Here is a 15663-nt window from a genome sequence, read left to right on the forward strand (position 1 = left end):
ACTCTTGCCTATTACAACCTGACAATAGCAATAACAGTGTAATAAACCTAATTGTAATATGTTTTTGTTCTGTGTTTCCCCAGATGACGGGCACTACTCAACAGAACACCAAGACCCCCCAGGTCCACATCCCAGCAGCCTCTGCAGCAGGAAACCCCTCGGTCAGTGTGACCCTCGATCCCCAGGCACAGCTAGAGTCAGACAAGAGGGCCGTTTACAGGTAAGGTTCCTTATATACAGGCTATGGTTGGTTCATGTGTTTAGAAAAGGCTTAACAGGTCCGGGTTTGTTGGACAATGCACAAATCTGGACTCCAAAATATGTTTTCATTAACCAGAATAATCCCATTAACATAAATTATGTCTGGCAATAACTTTGCCTTTTGCTAAATCAACAGGACTATATTTGTTGAACTAGTTCTGGCGATGTGCACCATTCTGACATTGCAGACAGTGCATTTCCCTGCCTTTGTTCTACATTCAAAATCATTATGGCATTTTTCTCTCTAGCCCCATGCCGGCTTGAAGAAATTGTACTAAATTGACTTGATGCGCTACTTGCCGATGAAGGCTACACACACACACACACACACACATACACATACTAGTGTTTTAATGTTTTTTATATATGTTCTCTCAAACTAGCCATGACGAAAAAAGCCTTTGAAAATAGTTCTTGAAGGGTGCCTCCTCCAATTTTCACTTAGTGTCGTTCATAAAGCAAAGTGCACCTTCAGTACACGCTTTCACTCATCAAAGGCTAGTAGTTGTAGAAGCATCCCTCAATTACCCCGCTTTCTGAATGTGATAAATTGACTTTTATAGAAGCATTTGGTGTACTGGCAATAGACAAGCTTTTTCTATTACTGGTGGGTATAGGTTCCAGCATGTGTGAGCCTGATTACTAGGAGGAGCGAATGCATGTATGTATAAATTAATCAAAAAGATAACAACAAAAGTCTATTCAAAGAAAACACACGTTTCATCAGGCAAAGAGCATTGTTTGTGTGAGGTTCCAGACTTCAATTGTAAAACATCATTTATTTCTCTTTCACGCCAACAGTCATTTTCAAAGGTAAGCCTCACTCTTCAAGTGGTAGAGACAGAATACAAGAACTAGTTTTCTATATTTCTTGGTCTAGATATAGTTGATCTAATATAGTAAATGACACTGCACGTTTGTTGAAACAGATTTCACCATGTGTCAAAATGAATACCTCTTAACCAAACCTTGTTTTCCAGGGGTGGATTGGAATGTTATCAATCATCCTAAATATCCAAAATAACCTTTCTTTATGCAGACTTTGAGTATAAGCATTGTGAAGGTCGCCTGGCCATTTTCTCATGGAACTGTGTACACATTTTTTTTTTCAACCTTTGTTTTAGACTATTTACAGATCACCCATACAGTCATTTGTTCGACATTGTATTCTTTTATTCACCATGTACAAGCCCTCGAAGGCACCACCTTGTTAGGTGTAAAAAATAAGAAAAAATCACTGCTAGGTGAAAAACCAAAACTCTGAAAAAAAAAACACACATCACTCCTTTTTCAGCTTATCACTGGAATATTGATGCGGCCCCTATAATGAGCTTGTATTATCTATTTATGAAGTAAATTATTCAAAATACAGATATTTTTAATCGAGCCGGGTGATCTCCTGCATGGTGTAGGTATTCAAACCAACAACTTACTAGGCCTAAATATGTTGAGCGGAATGAGACAAGAGCTAGCAAGCGATGTAGCAATGACACTGCAAACTATGGTTGCGTTCCGAATCGCATACTCTTTCTTTTTTCTATTCTACATACTGTACTACATCCAACGATAAAAATTATCTAGTTAGGATGCAGTAGGCAAACTATTGGGACATACTTTACTCTCTTATTTCATCATAACATTGCGCCTTGATCTTGCCTCTTGCTTTTATATCCGTCGCATCCCGTTTGTTTTCATATGGAGACTTCGTCGATGTGACGTCACTTCACGTGCGGATTGTGGGTCAGAATCGCCCAAATAGGATGCAGTTTTCAACACTAACAATCTTGGCCGCATGAAGCAGGACATCCGAGTACTTCTAACCATCCTAAATCTGGCCACAAGAATCGGGACATCCTAAATCTTTTTTCTACATACTATATAGTAGAAAGTATGCGATTCGGAACGCAACCTTAGTGTGTGTGTGCCCGATCCTGGGGTCCCACCCACGGGTATCTACCAAGGGCTGTGTGTGAGGAGGTGCTGGGCCCCCCTACACTACAGGCCTGGGGCAAAGCTACTGGAGGAGTCCTCAGCTCCTCTGAGATAGCAGACATGCCTTTGATGTGAGCAGCCATGTTTAGAGCCGCCCTGGGTGGTGGTGGTGGTGGTGGTGGTGAGAGGGGAGGAGGAGGAGGTACTGGACTTAAAGCTATAGTGGGTAACTTTTTCATATAAATGAATGTCGGTTTCATTCAAGCCCTCGCCAAACGAGGTGATACGGAGTTGTTTAAGCCTATCAGCTCCACTACAGTCTCGCTGTATTTCTCACTATGGCAGCGTTTACAAACTGGCGTAGCCCCCACGACACTGGCGCAGGAGCTCAGAAAAATCCCAAGAAGTGTCCAATAAATGTTTCAGTTGTTGATTCTACTGCTAAGAAAAAACCTGGACATGAATGCATGTGCGATCACCGAAGGCTTACTTGATGTAGATTAGCCGTCATTGTTGTTCTAACAGAAGTTACACACTATAGCTTTAAGTAGAAGTTTAAGGCACTTGTACTTTACTTTATTATTCTTAATGCTAATTTATGCTTGTACTCCACTACAATTCAGTGGGAAATATTTTAGTTTTTATTCCACTACATGTATCTGATTAATTGTTATTTTTGCACACATTAAAGAGTTTATTAAATATTGTATACTACCCAACAGGAAGAACATAGAACACAGCAAGAGTTTTTTTAGCTAAGATATCTCGACGTCATTGTAAATGAGGGTCACCCCTCAATTGGTCTCTCGAGGATAAATAAAAGTTAAATGAAAAAAAAATGTATATATGGGCTTATAAATTGACGTAAATGTGGTCTCAGCCACCCAGCTTCCCTGTTTTGTTCTGCGGAAGATACATCATTATTAATAATTCTAGTGTACTTTATTAGATGCTTGATTGGAGTGCCTCTGGAAGAGATGGTGTGTGTGTGTGTGTGTGTGTGTGTGTCTATCCCTCCTTGGGTTTGTTAATGAATGTAAAACAGTTCTAAACATGCACAGTAGAAGAGGACTTGCAGCAGCATGCATTGTTTGTGTTTTGTACGGGCGTAAAGGCATGCAAACATATGTAGGCTACAGTCGGTGCATGCCTTAAAGGAATAGTTCAACATTTCATCATTAAGAAACCAAGGCCATTACTGATTAAACGTCCTGTCTAGGAGTTCAAATATTACTCTTTAATGGATGAATATAATAGATCTATGTTGGACACGGCCAGGCTTGCTCTTACCCTCTACTTCCAGTCTTTAAGCTAAGCTACAGGCTAACCACATACTTTAGTTCAGTGATTATTTCGGTAAGGTAACACAGCTCTAGCAATGGAACGTATTCTTACATAAACCTGACGTGAAAAAAATATACTTTAAATAATTTTTTCTTTTACTTTTCCATGTATAACAGTTAACGCAATAATACCAAAAATTGATTTATTTGATCTATGCAGGTACTAGATTTTGCATTCAAATAGAGTACAATAGACAACTCACTTCTAATTTATCGTTAGGCATTTATCCTCTGAAAAAGGTTTCAGTTATATCTATATTTTACACAATGTTTGCAGGGGAACTCAATTTAGAATATTTTTTTCTACAGAATCCCTCTTATATAATGAATGTTTAGGTAGCTGCACATTATTAGGGTCTGTCTACGTATGTCACAGCAGGAGCTCAAAGGATGAGAAAACACTTGAGATGGGAACTGTACTTATTAGTCCAACGGTGCTATGGAGAGTATATAGCGCCGGCTTAGTCTATAAAAGTGTATGATGGCCAATTAAAATGATTCGATCAACAGTGTGAGAGGCATCACTTAGCTCAGAGCTGAGGATACATGTTCTGTTAAAATATGATTATGTGTTGCTCTTCTTAAGTGAACTCCTTGCTGTTCTGTATTCAGAGATGAGAATCCTTGGAATTATTATTTTTTTTTTGCCCGTGCGAGGAGCTAATGACTAAACGCACCTTGTTACCTTCTTATGAATGCAATTAAATTTGACTTTGCGAGTCATGGTCTCCCACAGCGAATCAAATGATGCAAAAAGACACAAAAGGCACCCTTATCACACTTGTTTTTTTGAATACAAGTGTGATGCGCCAGTGTGTTCCTCGGTGCTCATGTGGGGGCTGTTGTAGACTTTGAAAAGAGTAAAAAGGGCACAGAGAGAATCAACATCTCTGCCATTTTTCTTTAATTATGTTGCTCCGGAAATCTGTGTGGGCTTTAATGTGTCTTTTCCGCTAATTGCTAGAATGCCAACTTTTAAGAGGAATATGTGTGGTCCCCCCCCCCTCTCTCTCTTTCTCTCTCTGTGTGTCTCTCTCTCTCTCTCAATCTCTCTCTCTGCGTACTTTGTTATTAGCGGCGGAGTGAATGTGTGATGGGGTAATTAGCCTAATGAGTTGTGGCATTCACCATGGAGACTCTTCTGGATTCTCTGCATCCTATTAAAGAAAAAAAAGCTTGTAGGGCTTTTTGTTTTGCAGGTTTGCGGGTGTCGCGGCTGATGGATGCTGATTCAGCTCAGGGTTGGAGACGGGCTCTTAATTGGAAGAGACACCGCAATATTCCTCTCTTTTTGAAAAGCAGAAAATGTCCGTATTAATCTTATAGGAGCAACCAATAGGAGCTGTGCAGTGGCGTGGCGTGGGGATTTTTTTTGAGGAAGCCATGTGAGACAACACCTTTAATCTACATGTTTATTGGAAGGTGGGGGACAGAAAAGAGTAGGCTACGTCGCAGCTTGTATTTAATGTAACTACAAGAGCTATTATAGCGCCTGGTCACTTTACCAGGACTTGCACATGCCTGTAATCTGTCCGACACCGCTCGTTCGCTCTCTCTCTCTCTCTCTCACTCACTCACACACCTCCTGATCGTTTTATTAAATTATACATTGTATTATAAATGCACCCCCCACCCCGACCGGAATGCACAACTAGCCACTTAATGCCCAATACAGATTCGAATTCATTCACAATATAATTAGGGGACGTTTTATAGGCTATTTTAAGTTTCACGTTCACGTGAGACACGACTCACACAATCAGTTATGTGCTTGACATACACACTTTCTATGCATCCTTTTCGTTTAAGAACTAGGCCAAATGTTCATTATACAACACTACTTAAGACAACTCAGATCAACTTCAGTGGATACCAATGCAACTTAATCAAGGCACAATTAGCAATAAAATAACACAAAACATAACATATAGCTACACGGACAGTAAAGGGAACAGTTAACCCGCGCCGGGAGAAGGTGTGTATTTTACTCACTATTTGTAGAGGAAGGCCATTAGCTGAAGATTGCCGCTACCAGCTAGCCACTCGGTGCGGACATAGTTCTCCTCCCTGAAAGTGCGATAAACTTTCTTTCTCTCCACACACATTGGCCTGCCGTCAGATTTGATTTTTAATGGCTCCTCAATTGGCAGTTTGGTAAAATAATTTTTTACTAAATATTCAAAATCTCCACCCTCCATAACTGTTCTTGCTAATATGATAACAATGCAAACATGCTAATCTCCCGCTATTGTTATTGTTGTTAAATTTCAGTGACGTTGATAATGATGCTTTGATTTGATTGGTGTGAAGCCAAGGGCCGAGTGGCTTCCCTTGGCACCCTCATGACACCCTCCTGACCAATCACAGGAGGGCAGTGTCAAGACAATAGCCTCACCTGATTGGTCAATCCTTCTTTCTTTTTTTCACCAAGGGATGCCAGCTCGGGCTGGCTTCCTCGCGGACATACAGTGTGCAGTATCGTGTTTCGCCGCGTCTTCAGAATCTAAATGTAAAGGGGCGCTGTTTCACGCATTGTGAAGTGCTCAATGAGATGAGAAAAATGGGGAAGAAATTACAGCAACACAGCACCAAAGAATTACCGAAACTGTTAATAAAAATGTTTTTATTGGATGACAACTACAGCCTAAAAAACAGGGAAGCCTGGCTTCCCTTGGCCTCCGGGAGAAAACGCCACTGGAGCTGTGTTGACCAGAACACACTGTTTTAGGTTAGACTTTGTATGAGATGGTTTATGTTAACTGCTTACATATAGGGAACTAAGGGCCTCAGTGATAAACTAGAGCAGGGGTGGCCAACCAGTCAGAGACAAAGAGCCACATTTTTTACTGTGTTACTGCAAAGAGCCACATCGTACACACGGGTACACACGGGTACACACAGTGGCAAAGGTGAGTTAGAGTGGGGTGGCCATCGCACACCTGAATGAATAGCATGTGATATGCTGTACAACCAATTCAAAGATGATTTATAATCCCAGATGCCCAAATCATGTTAGTATCCATTGTAATGTTTGTCAGAAAACTAAACCCCTGAAGGGGGGTCTGGGGGCATCCCCCCCAGAAGATTTTTGTTGTGTTTTTAACATGTAATCTAAGCATTCTGGTGCATTCTCGCGAAGATAATAAAGGAAAAAGTCAATATTTATTTCAGCTCAGATGAATAGTAAAATTAGCAAGACAACATAACTTGCTAGCAGCCAGATGCCTAACAACTGGACAGAGGGACGGATGACCACTAGCTTTTGACCAAATATCTTGCTAAAAAAATAAACCTTTATTTATGAAAGTCTGCCCTTGCTAAGAACATGTTACACTTGCTAACTACAAACTTTAATTTTTTTATTCAGATTTCAAAAATCTGCGGGGACACGTGCCTATACACGTGCATGGGTGGCACGCATGTCACAAGCACACTTATGCTGTTTTCAAGACCTTTGCTGACCAGAGACCAGTTCTAGTGGCCACAGTCCTACCATTAATTTAGTAATTGAAAATTGCAAACTGATCTCATATCAGTGGATTGGAGTGTTGGTGTGATGAACTTGGCAACTACCTATCAAAAAAAGTTAAGAAAGAAAAAATAATACATATCATCTCTGAACTAGGATACATATCAGGAAAAAAATTTAATTAGAAAAATAAAATGAAAATAAAAAATAACATTTGAACTGGGGGGGGGGGGGCACTGGAGTGGCCAGTAAGATTTCAGGGGGGGGGGGCTTTTTTATTTTCGCAGGGAGCTTGCACATGCATGCACCAGCATTATTTATTAATAAAAAAAAATAAAAAAAATAAAATAAAAAAAAAAGGGGCCCCACACTAGGACTTGAAACGGGCCCCCAGATCGTTAAGGCCGCCCCTGTGATAATGACAGGACTGGACTAAAGACGACAGGGCAGTCATTTTCAACAATGAACATTGTGTGCACTGCCTCACACACAAACTCTCAGTTCAACCAAGTCCACAAACAAAAATGTAACAATTTAAAATAGCGTTTTTCTCTTACTATTGTAGCGTCACGGGTTTGGGAGATAGGGGCGGGTCATCTCAGAGGGGGTTCTTAGTGTGACTTCTTCTTCGCGGGGTTGTTGTTGTGTTTTCCGGTCAAGCTGTGACCTACATGTTCACGTAAAGAATGTCATTAAAACCCGCTGTTAAGCAAGACTTCATTCACTGCCTCGCCTGTGGTCATTACATTGGTGTCAGAAGTGAACAAACGACGAGAGTGAGTAAAAAGTTTTTGCATCCAAGCGGAGGACTGCCGTGGAATTACGTCGCGGTCAGGCTACAACGTTAAGCTTCACTGTGTCACAAGCTAGCGTCGGTCATGTCTTACCCGAAAGTGAAGGAGGAGAAGGTGGAGCGGGAGAGTGGGGCGTGCGGATGGACAGACGAGGCGTACGAGGAGTTTCTAAGAGTTTCCCGAGAGACCAAAGATGGGTTGAGAGGAGCTGCAAGGAAGCTAGCGGCCGACGCAGGGTTGTCTTCGCTTCCCGCTCGCCCGGAGCAGAATCCCGCGGCACGGGATGTAAACAAACATGGCGGCGCCCATGTTCCAGTTGCCACCGCAGCAGTAAAGACGCCGAAGTACTCCGGTAGGTCTGACTGGGAGGCCTTTTACGCTCAATTTGAACTGCTGGCTGATGCTGGGGGATGGACAGTAGAGACTAAATCACTGCAGCTGGCTTTGTGCCTCACAGACGATGCCTTGTCATGCCTACTGCTGCTTACCCCAGGTGAAAGACATGATTACAGTGCTTTAGTGGGGGCCCTGCAGAGGCGTTTTGGACAATGTGTAAAGCCAGAGCTCCTGCGTAATGAACTCAGTAACCGCGGCAGGAAGCCGGGGGAGCCGCTGAGGGTGTTGGCTAACGACATTGAGAGCCTGACACGTAGGGCATATGCACACATGCCCCCCAGCGTACAGAGCGAGTTGGCCAAGGACCAGTTCATCAGAGCCCTGCTTCCTCCGGAGCTGCGTGTCCAGGTGCAGTTACAGCATCCAAGTACTCTACAGACGGCTTTGGAGATGGCCGTGGAGAGGGAAATAGTGTGGGGCGTGGTTGCTGAGGTGGGCCAAAGAGGGAGTTATCCAGCAAGGAGAGCAGCCGTCGCAGCCCAGGGCCCAGCAGAGGAGGAAAAGCCGGCATGGGTAACAGAAATGACTGAACTAATAAGGGCCGTATCACTGCAGCCGTCACGCATACGACAGCGCCCTGACCAAAGAGCCTGCTGGGGGTGTGGCCAACCTGGGCATTTGGTCAGAGACTGCCCCACTCCACGTGCGGGTCCGGGAAACGCCACAGGGCCCGCACAGGGGGGGATGTGCGGACCTTGAACAGTTCTCCCCCCACTCCTCCCGCACCAGCTGTACCAGATATGGAGGGGCAAAGTCATCACAGCCGGGGGAGCCAAGCCTCACTCCCCCCAGAAGTAGACGACATCAAAGCTTCAAGGACGGCGGTGGTGGTGGGTCGACTCGGTGGCGGGGATTCGTGCTATGTCCCCGTAGCCGTCGAGGGGGTGCCGTGTTCAGCCCTGGTGGATACAGGGTCATCAGTGACTGTGCTCAGACCAGACGTGTGCCCGGAGTGGATTCAGTTGGAGCCCACTGACGTGCAGCTGCGCACAGCCACAGGGGGACTGGCTCCGATGAAAGGTAGAGGGCTGCTTACAGTGACTCTGGGGGGAAAGGACGTACGTCACCCAGTGTGGGTAGCAGCGGTGCAGGACCCATGTATTCTGGGCTTTGACTTTTTGAAGGCCACAGGCTGTCGACTCGATCTGGACGAGGGCACGGTGAGCTTCCGAGGGGGGCCTGTGATCGCTTTGGTGCCCGTTGGCTCAGGTTCCAGGCCGCCTGTGGGGCCCATCTCGCCAGCGGTGTGTGCAGTGGAGCCTGAAGTCAGCAATCCCCGGCCAGTGGTGTCGGTACCCATTCCCAGGACGTATGTACCCCAAGCAGCCCCGGCCCAGTCACGACAGCTAGAGGGAGAGGGGTCCCCGCCGACCGTGAGAGAGATATGGATAAAGAACCGGGAGGGGCTGGACGACCAGCAGCAGGAACAGTTGTGGCAGTTGCTGCTTGAGTTCCAGGACAGTTTTGCTATGAAAGAGGATGAGGTGGGCCAGACTCACTTGGTGCTGCACGAGATCGACACCGGAGATGCCAGGCCTATCAAGTGTCGCCCGCGGCGTCTCCCTTTGGCACGTCAGGAGGCGTGTGACCAAGCGGTGGAGGACATGCTGCAGTCAGGCGTAATTGAGCCTTGTGACAGTCCCTGGGCGTCCGCTGTCGTCATGGTCCCCAAAAAGAACAGTACCTGGCGGCTCTGCCCAGACTACAGGCCGGTGAACGGGGTGACCAGAAAAGACTCGTACCCCCTGCCGCGCATTGACGAGTCTCTGGACTTGGTCTCAGGATCGTCCTGGTTCTCTGCCTTGGACCTCCGCAGTGGGTATTACCAGGTGCCCCTCTCCCCAGAAGCAAGACCCAAGACAGCTTTCTGCACAGGCCGGGGTTTGTGGCAGTTCAAAGTCCTTAGTTTCGGACTGTGTAACGCCCCAGCCACCTTCGCCCGGCTGATGGACCGGGTTCTGTCAGGCATCCCCCGCCAGCAGTGCCTGGTATACCTTGACGATATCCTGGCGCACGGCAGCTCCTTTGACTCCGCCCTCGAGTCCCTGCGCCAGGTGCTGGAACGAATCCGTGCAGCAGGCCTGAAGCTACACCCAGAGAAGTGTCACTTTATGCGCAAAGAGGTACAGTTCTTGGGACACACGGTGGGGGGGGAGGGCATCAGCACAATGGAGGCGAAAGTGCAGGCGGTGGCAGACTGGCCCACCCCTGCTAATCAGAAGCAGCTAAAGAGCTTCCTGGGCCTGGCTTCCTATTACCGGAAGTTTGTACGGGGTTTTTCATGCTTGGCTGCTCCTCTTTATGGGCTGCTGCAAAAGGACAGTGACTTTGTGTGGACCGAGCAGTGCCAGGGGGCGTTCAGCAGCCTTCAGCGTGCCCTGAGCGAGTCCCCCGTGCTGGCCCCAGCTGACCCCTCACTGCCCTTCATGCTGGACACCGATGCTAGCGGCGTCGGGGTGGGAGGGGTGCTCTCCCAAGTGGGGCCTGATGGAGAGAGAGTGGTGGCGTACTTTAGCCGGGCCTTTAACAAGGCGGAGCGGCGCTACTGCGTCACCCGCAGAGAGCTCTTGGCCGTAGTGCTCTCCATCCGTCACTTCAAGTACTACCTCTGCGGCCTGCCTTTTACAGTGAGGACAGACCACGCTGCTCTCCAGTGGCTCATGACCTTCAAAGAGCCAGAAGGGCAGGTGGCCAGGTGGTTGGAGGAACTCCAGGCCTACGTCTTCAGAGTGGAACACCGGGCTGGAGCCCGACACACCAACGCCGATGCGCTCTCTCGGCGACCCTGCGCTGCAGAGGGGTGTCGCTGCTGCGAGAGGAAGGAGGCCCGCGAGAGGGAACTGCGGGCAGAGGAGGAAGGCTGCGCCGCGGTGCAGCAGGTGGAGGTCGTCTGCCGAGAGCTGGAGACCATAGAGGGAGGTGATTGGAGAAAGCATCAGGAACAAGATACCGACATTCGGCCGGTATTGCAGTGGGTGGAGGCTCAGCGAAAACCACCGTGGGAAGAGGTGGCCGCCCTCTCCAGAGTTGTCAAGGGACTGTGGGCCAAGTTTGGGGTCCTGCGTCTCTGCCAGGGCGTGCTGCAGCAGGCCTGGAAGGAGCCGGCCACAGGCGAGGAGAGGTGGCAGGTTGTGGTCCCCAAAGGCCTGCAGGGGACAGTGCTCGAGGCCATGCATGGAGCCGCAGGGTCAGGGCACTTTGGGGTTGCTAAGACACTCCGACGCCTACGCCAGGGTTTTTACTGGGGCCGGTCCCGGAGGGACGTGGAGGACTTTTGCCGGCGGTGTGACCCCTGCACCGCACGAAAAGGTCCCACCGGGCGCTCACATGCTCCCCTTCAGCAGTTTCTGGTGGGCGCACCTATGGAGAGGGTGGCGGTAGATGTAGTGGGGCCGCTGCCCCGCTCGGACAGAGGCAACCGTTATGTTCTCACGGCCATTGACTACTTCACCAAGTGGGCGGAAGCCTATGCCATCCCCGATCAGGAAGCGGAGACCGTGGCAGACGCCCTGTTGGAAGGCATGTTCAGCCGTTTCGGGGTGCCTGAGACTTTGCATAGCGACCAGGGGAGAAACTTTGAGTCTCGGGTGTTTGCCGCTATGTGTGAGCGCCTGGGCATTCACAAGACCCGCACCACTCCCCAGAGGCCGCAGAGTGATGGACTGGTGGAGCGATTTCACCGCACTATGGGCCAACAGCTGGCCATCCTCACCTCCCAGCACCAGAGAGACTGGGATAACCACCTGCCCCTGGTTCTCATGTCTTGCCGCACCGCCGTGCAGGAGTCTACGGCATGCACGCCGTCCCTTCTCATGCTGGGAAGGGAGCTACGTACCCCAGCAGAGCTAGCGTTTGGTCGACCACCTGATGCCCCAGACGGTTCCCTGGGCCCCGAGTATGCCAGGAGACTCCAAGATCGCCTGGAGTCGGCCCACCTATTTGCCCAGGAGCAGCAGCAGAGGGCAGGGGTGAGGCAGAAAAGGAACTATGATGTGAAAAGCAAAGGCAGGCATTTCCAGGCAGGAGAACTAGTTTGGGTGTTCAACCCTCAAAGGAAGAAGGGAAGATGCCCCAAATTGGACAGTCCTTGGGTGGGTCCCTGTCGAGTTCTGGAGAGGCTGGGTGAGGTGGTGTACCGGTTGCACTTACCACCTAAAGGAAGAAGGGTGGCACTTCACAGAGACAGACTGGCTCCATACAGAGGGGGTGCTGCCCCTCTGGCCCAGGGGGGTCTAGCGTCTCCTCGCGGTCGGCCTGCCTCCCCACAGCCCACCCCCCCGACCACACCGGCGGGGCCGCGGTCTGGCTCCCTTCCCCCAGCTACCGGGGGTTACCACCCCTCCCCTGTATCCGATACCCTTGGCCCCCAGCCCCCCCTTCCCCTCCCAGGGGCTGATAGCCCCATACCCTGTACACCGGAGTCCTGGAGCGGGGGTCCTCGGCGACCAAGGAGGCCACCAGGGCACTTAAAAGACTTTGTCTGCTATCTGTAGGAAAAGAAAAGTAATGTTTTACAGTGTTGTGCATGTTGTTATATTGGGGGTTGAAGCTCATTATGTTAAAGGGCAGTTACGTTATTCTGAGTGCCGTTTTTCTGTGGATTCCTCGGGGCGAGGAACTTTGTGAAGGGGGGGTAATGTAGCGTCACGGGTTTGGGAGATAGGGGCGGGTCATCTCAGAGGGGGTTCTTAGTGTGACTTCTTCTTCGCGGGGTTGTTGTTGTGTTTTCCGGTCAAGCTGTGACCTACATGTTCACGTAAAGAATGTCATTAAAACCCGCTGTTAAGCAAGACTTCATTCACTGCCTCGCCTGTGGTCATTACACTATGCATGTTGCTTTGTGGGACTTACTTTTAGCATGGAGAGAGCTGAAGTGGCGCTGAAGATTTGAAGCCTTGAAATGCGCAAATGACACCTGGCATATAAGGCAGAATGGCTTGGCATAACGTTCAACAAAAAATATGAACTCTCCCACTCTGTTTCGGAGCGAACTTGACACAAATAGTTTACTCACGGAAAACCTCCCTCCAAGCTGAGCGGGCAGTTTTATGTTGCGTCCGCACCAAACGTTTGCGAACGTTATGTTGCGTCCTCAATTAAACATTTGCGAACAGGCATACACATAGGGCCTATACATTAATAAAATAAAACATGAAATAATAGACAACATGTAAAACGAACGTAAGAGCCGCATGAAACGTTTGCGAACATGCACACACATAGGCCCACACAAAAAAAAAAAGTATAAAAAAAAAAAAAATATTATCACATAATTTGATATGAACTGAAGAGCCGCACGAAGCTGGGCAAAGAGCCGCATGCGGCTCGCGAGCCGCGGGTTGGCCACCCCTGAACTAGAGGATAAGTCTGTTTCACAGTAGTGAATAGCTTCGTTTGAGAAGAAGCCGTCTTGCTCAGACCTTGCTGAGCGCACAGCAAAAATGTTGCAAAAATGCTGTGCGCTCAGCAAGACGCGCGTCATAATTGTGCAGGTCTGAGCAAGACTCCATAATTCAACAACCCAGGACCCCAAAAGATGTAATTATAATTCAGGGGGTCACTCTTCTTACTATAACTATATTTTACTATAGCGTCAGAGACAATGCAGACAGTGTAGCTACATAGCTAGCTTGTTAAGCCCAATACGCTCCTCTTCCTTACCTTCATGGTTTCTGAATTAGATTGGTGTCTATGAATGAATGCTAATAATATCTAGTTTCTAACTTTTGCCTTAAGTTATGCTAATATAGCCGGCTATTGCTAACATTTGCCTTACCTAATAGCCTAATAGCTGGCAGCCACCCTTTTCATTTCCAATGTGGGCTTGGCATTTCATTATCAATACAAAATGGCATGTTAGGTTAACCCTGGTGCTCACTCGTAAATACAGTATATAGGCCCAATTTCAACCATACATAAATGCAGAAAAGGCACATACAGTTTTATACAAATGTATCAGAAAGCAGGAAAATTAAGTGTTTGGTGCTCAAAGAAAATATTGAGCCCCAGTAAATGTTCCCATGATATCTTTAACATATTATGTTTGCACCATAGAGTGAAATATAATGGAAAAAACAAAATTGGATTTGTTGTTGTGTGTGTGTGTGTGTGTGTGTGTGTGTGTGTGTGTGTGTGTGTGTGTGTGTGTGTGTGTGTGTGTGTGTGTGTGTGTGTGTGTGTGTTTGGACAGTGGTGGGGATCCTCACACAAAGATGCCACCGGTGTTGTTGCAGTGTGGAGAGCCCTGTGTGGTGCATATTACCATTCACTCTCCCTCCATAGTGGGTCTTTGCTGAAATCCCTCCCATGCTGGTCAGCCTGGGTTATTTTTTTGCATTGAGACTGGATTTATGGGGTTTTGTGTGCGAATTTGTCGGAAGGTTAACAACATGCCGTCATGCTGACAAACTCCCCAAAGATACGGGTAAATGTATTCAGCCTCGGGGGTTGTGTTTATCAATGCGTGTGTTTATACTATGTGCACTTGTTATTAATGGCAATGGCACAGAAAGAAAGTGTAAATTCCCCTAGAACTGTCATGTACACGTACACTCCGGGAGGGTAGTGGATTTAATTTGACACATCCAAGGCCGGTGTTATATCCGCATTTGTGCTTTGTGCCTGTGTGTTGTCTTGCCTGCCTTTTCTCTGTAATGCACCATAAAGTCTGTTTATCCTGCTCTTCACTGCCACATTGCATCAATGCATTCTCTACACCACTGTGCTGCTATACTCCAGACCTGGCAGGCTTAAAGCAGGGCCGTGCCTCCTCCGTTTTGCTCCTCCTGCTGCGGTTAAATGCAGGAAACTGTGTCAAAGCTCAAGTCTTTTTTTATTTTTATTGGCTGTTTCTTTTTAAGCTTATCCACTTTTTTATGAGTTTCCCCTCGCCGCTTGACTCTGGATGAGAAAGGAAGTTCGCCATTTTCTTTTTATTTTATTTGTGTAATTTTTTTTTACTTGGGCAACTTAGTCATCCATCCGTGATATATTTTTCTTTGCACACGAGTGTCCCTACAGCAGAAGAGAACAGAACACGTCGTTTGCACTTCACAGCTGTCAGCGCCCTCTGGAAACGCTCCATCCGTTCAGTCTGAAATTGTATCGTCATTTTATCGACTTAGTTTCACCAATAAAATTGCTGGATACAAAATCTATACTTGATTATGAATTTTGTCACAGTGTATTTGTTTTGGAAATCCTTGGATGGCTTTTCTACTGGGGATCAGTATGACCAAAATATGGCAATATATTTATATTTACATTTACAGTTAATAATATTCTCCTATAAAGATAGTTAAACACATACAGGCCGGCAGTCCTTATCTAAATGTTCTTCATGTTAAGTTTCTGTTGTATTGTAGAAGTTGCAGTTGGTGATGCTATTGAACTGTCCAGTGTCATACAAAGAGGCGTTTGGACAAAATAATAGAAAAATCTGTCGTGTGTCACTGTAGGCCTATAACAG

The 15663-nt window shown here is 47.1% G+C and overlaps 1 protein-coding gene across 1 annotated transcript in view; it reads left to right on the forward strand.

Moving 5' to 3' along the window:
• Positions 1-15663, forward strand: part of pknox2 (pbx/knotted 1 homeobox 2) — a gene marked incomplete at its 3' end in the record, with an annotated part of 76291 nt that overhangs the window by 37642 nt on the left and 22986 nt on the right. The window contains exon 3 of the mRNA XM_080041491.1: positions 84-220. Coding sequence (XP_079897617.1) covers positions 84-220 — 137 coding nt within the window. The remainder of the gene's footprint in view (positions 1-83; positions 221-15663) is intronic.

The sequence above is a fragment of the Ammodytes marinus genome (genome assembly GCF_949987685.1).
Source record: "Ammodytes marinus genome assembly, chromosome: 14".
In the NCBI taxonomy this organism is placed as follows: Eukaryota; Metazoa; Chordata; class Actinopteri; order Uranoscopiformes; family Ammodytidae; genus Ammodytes; species Ammodytes marinus.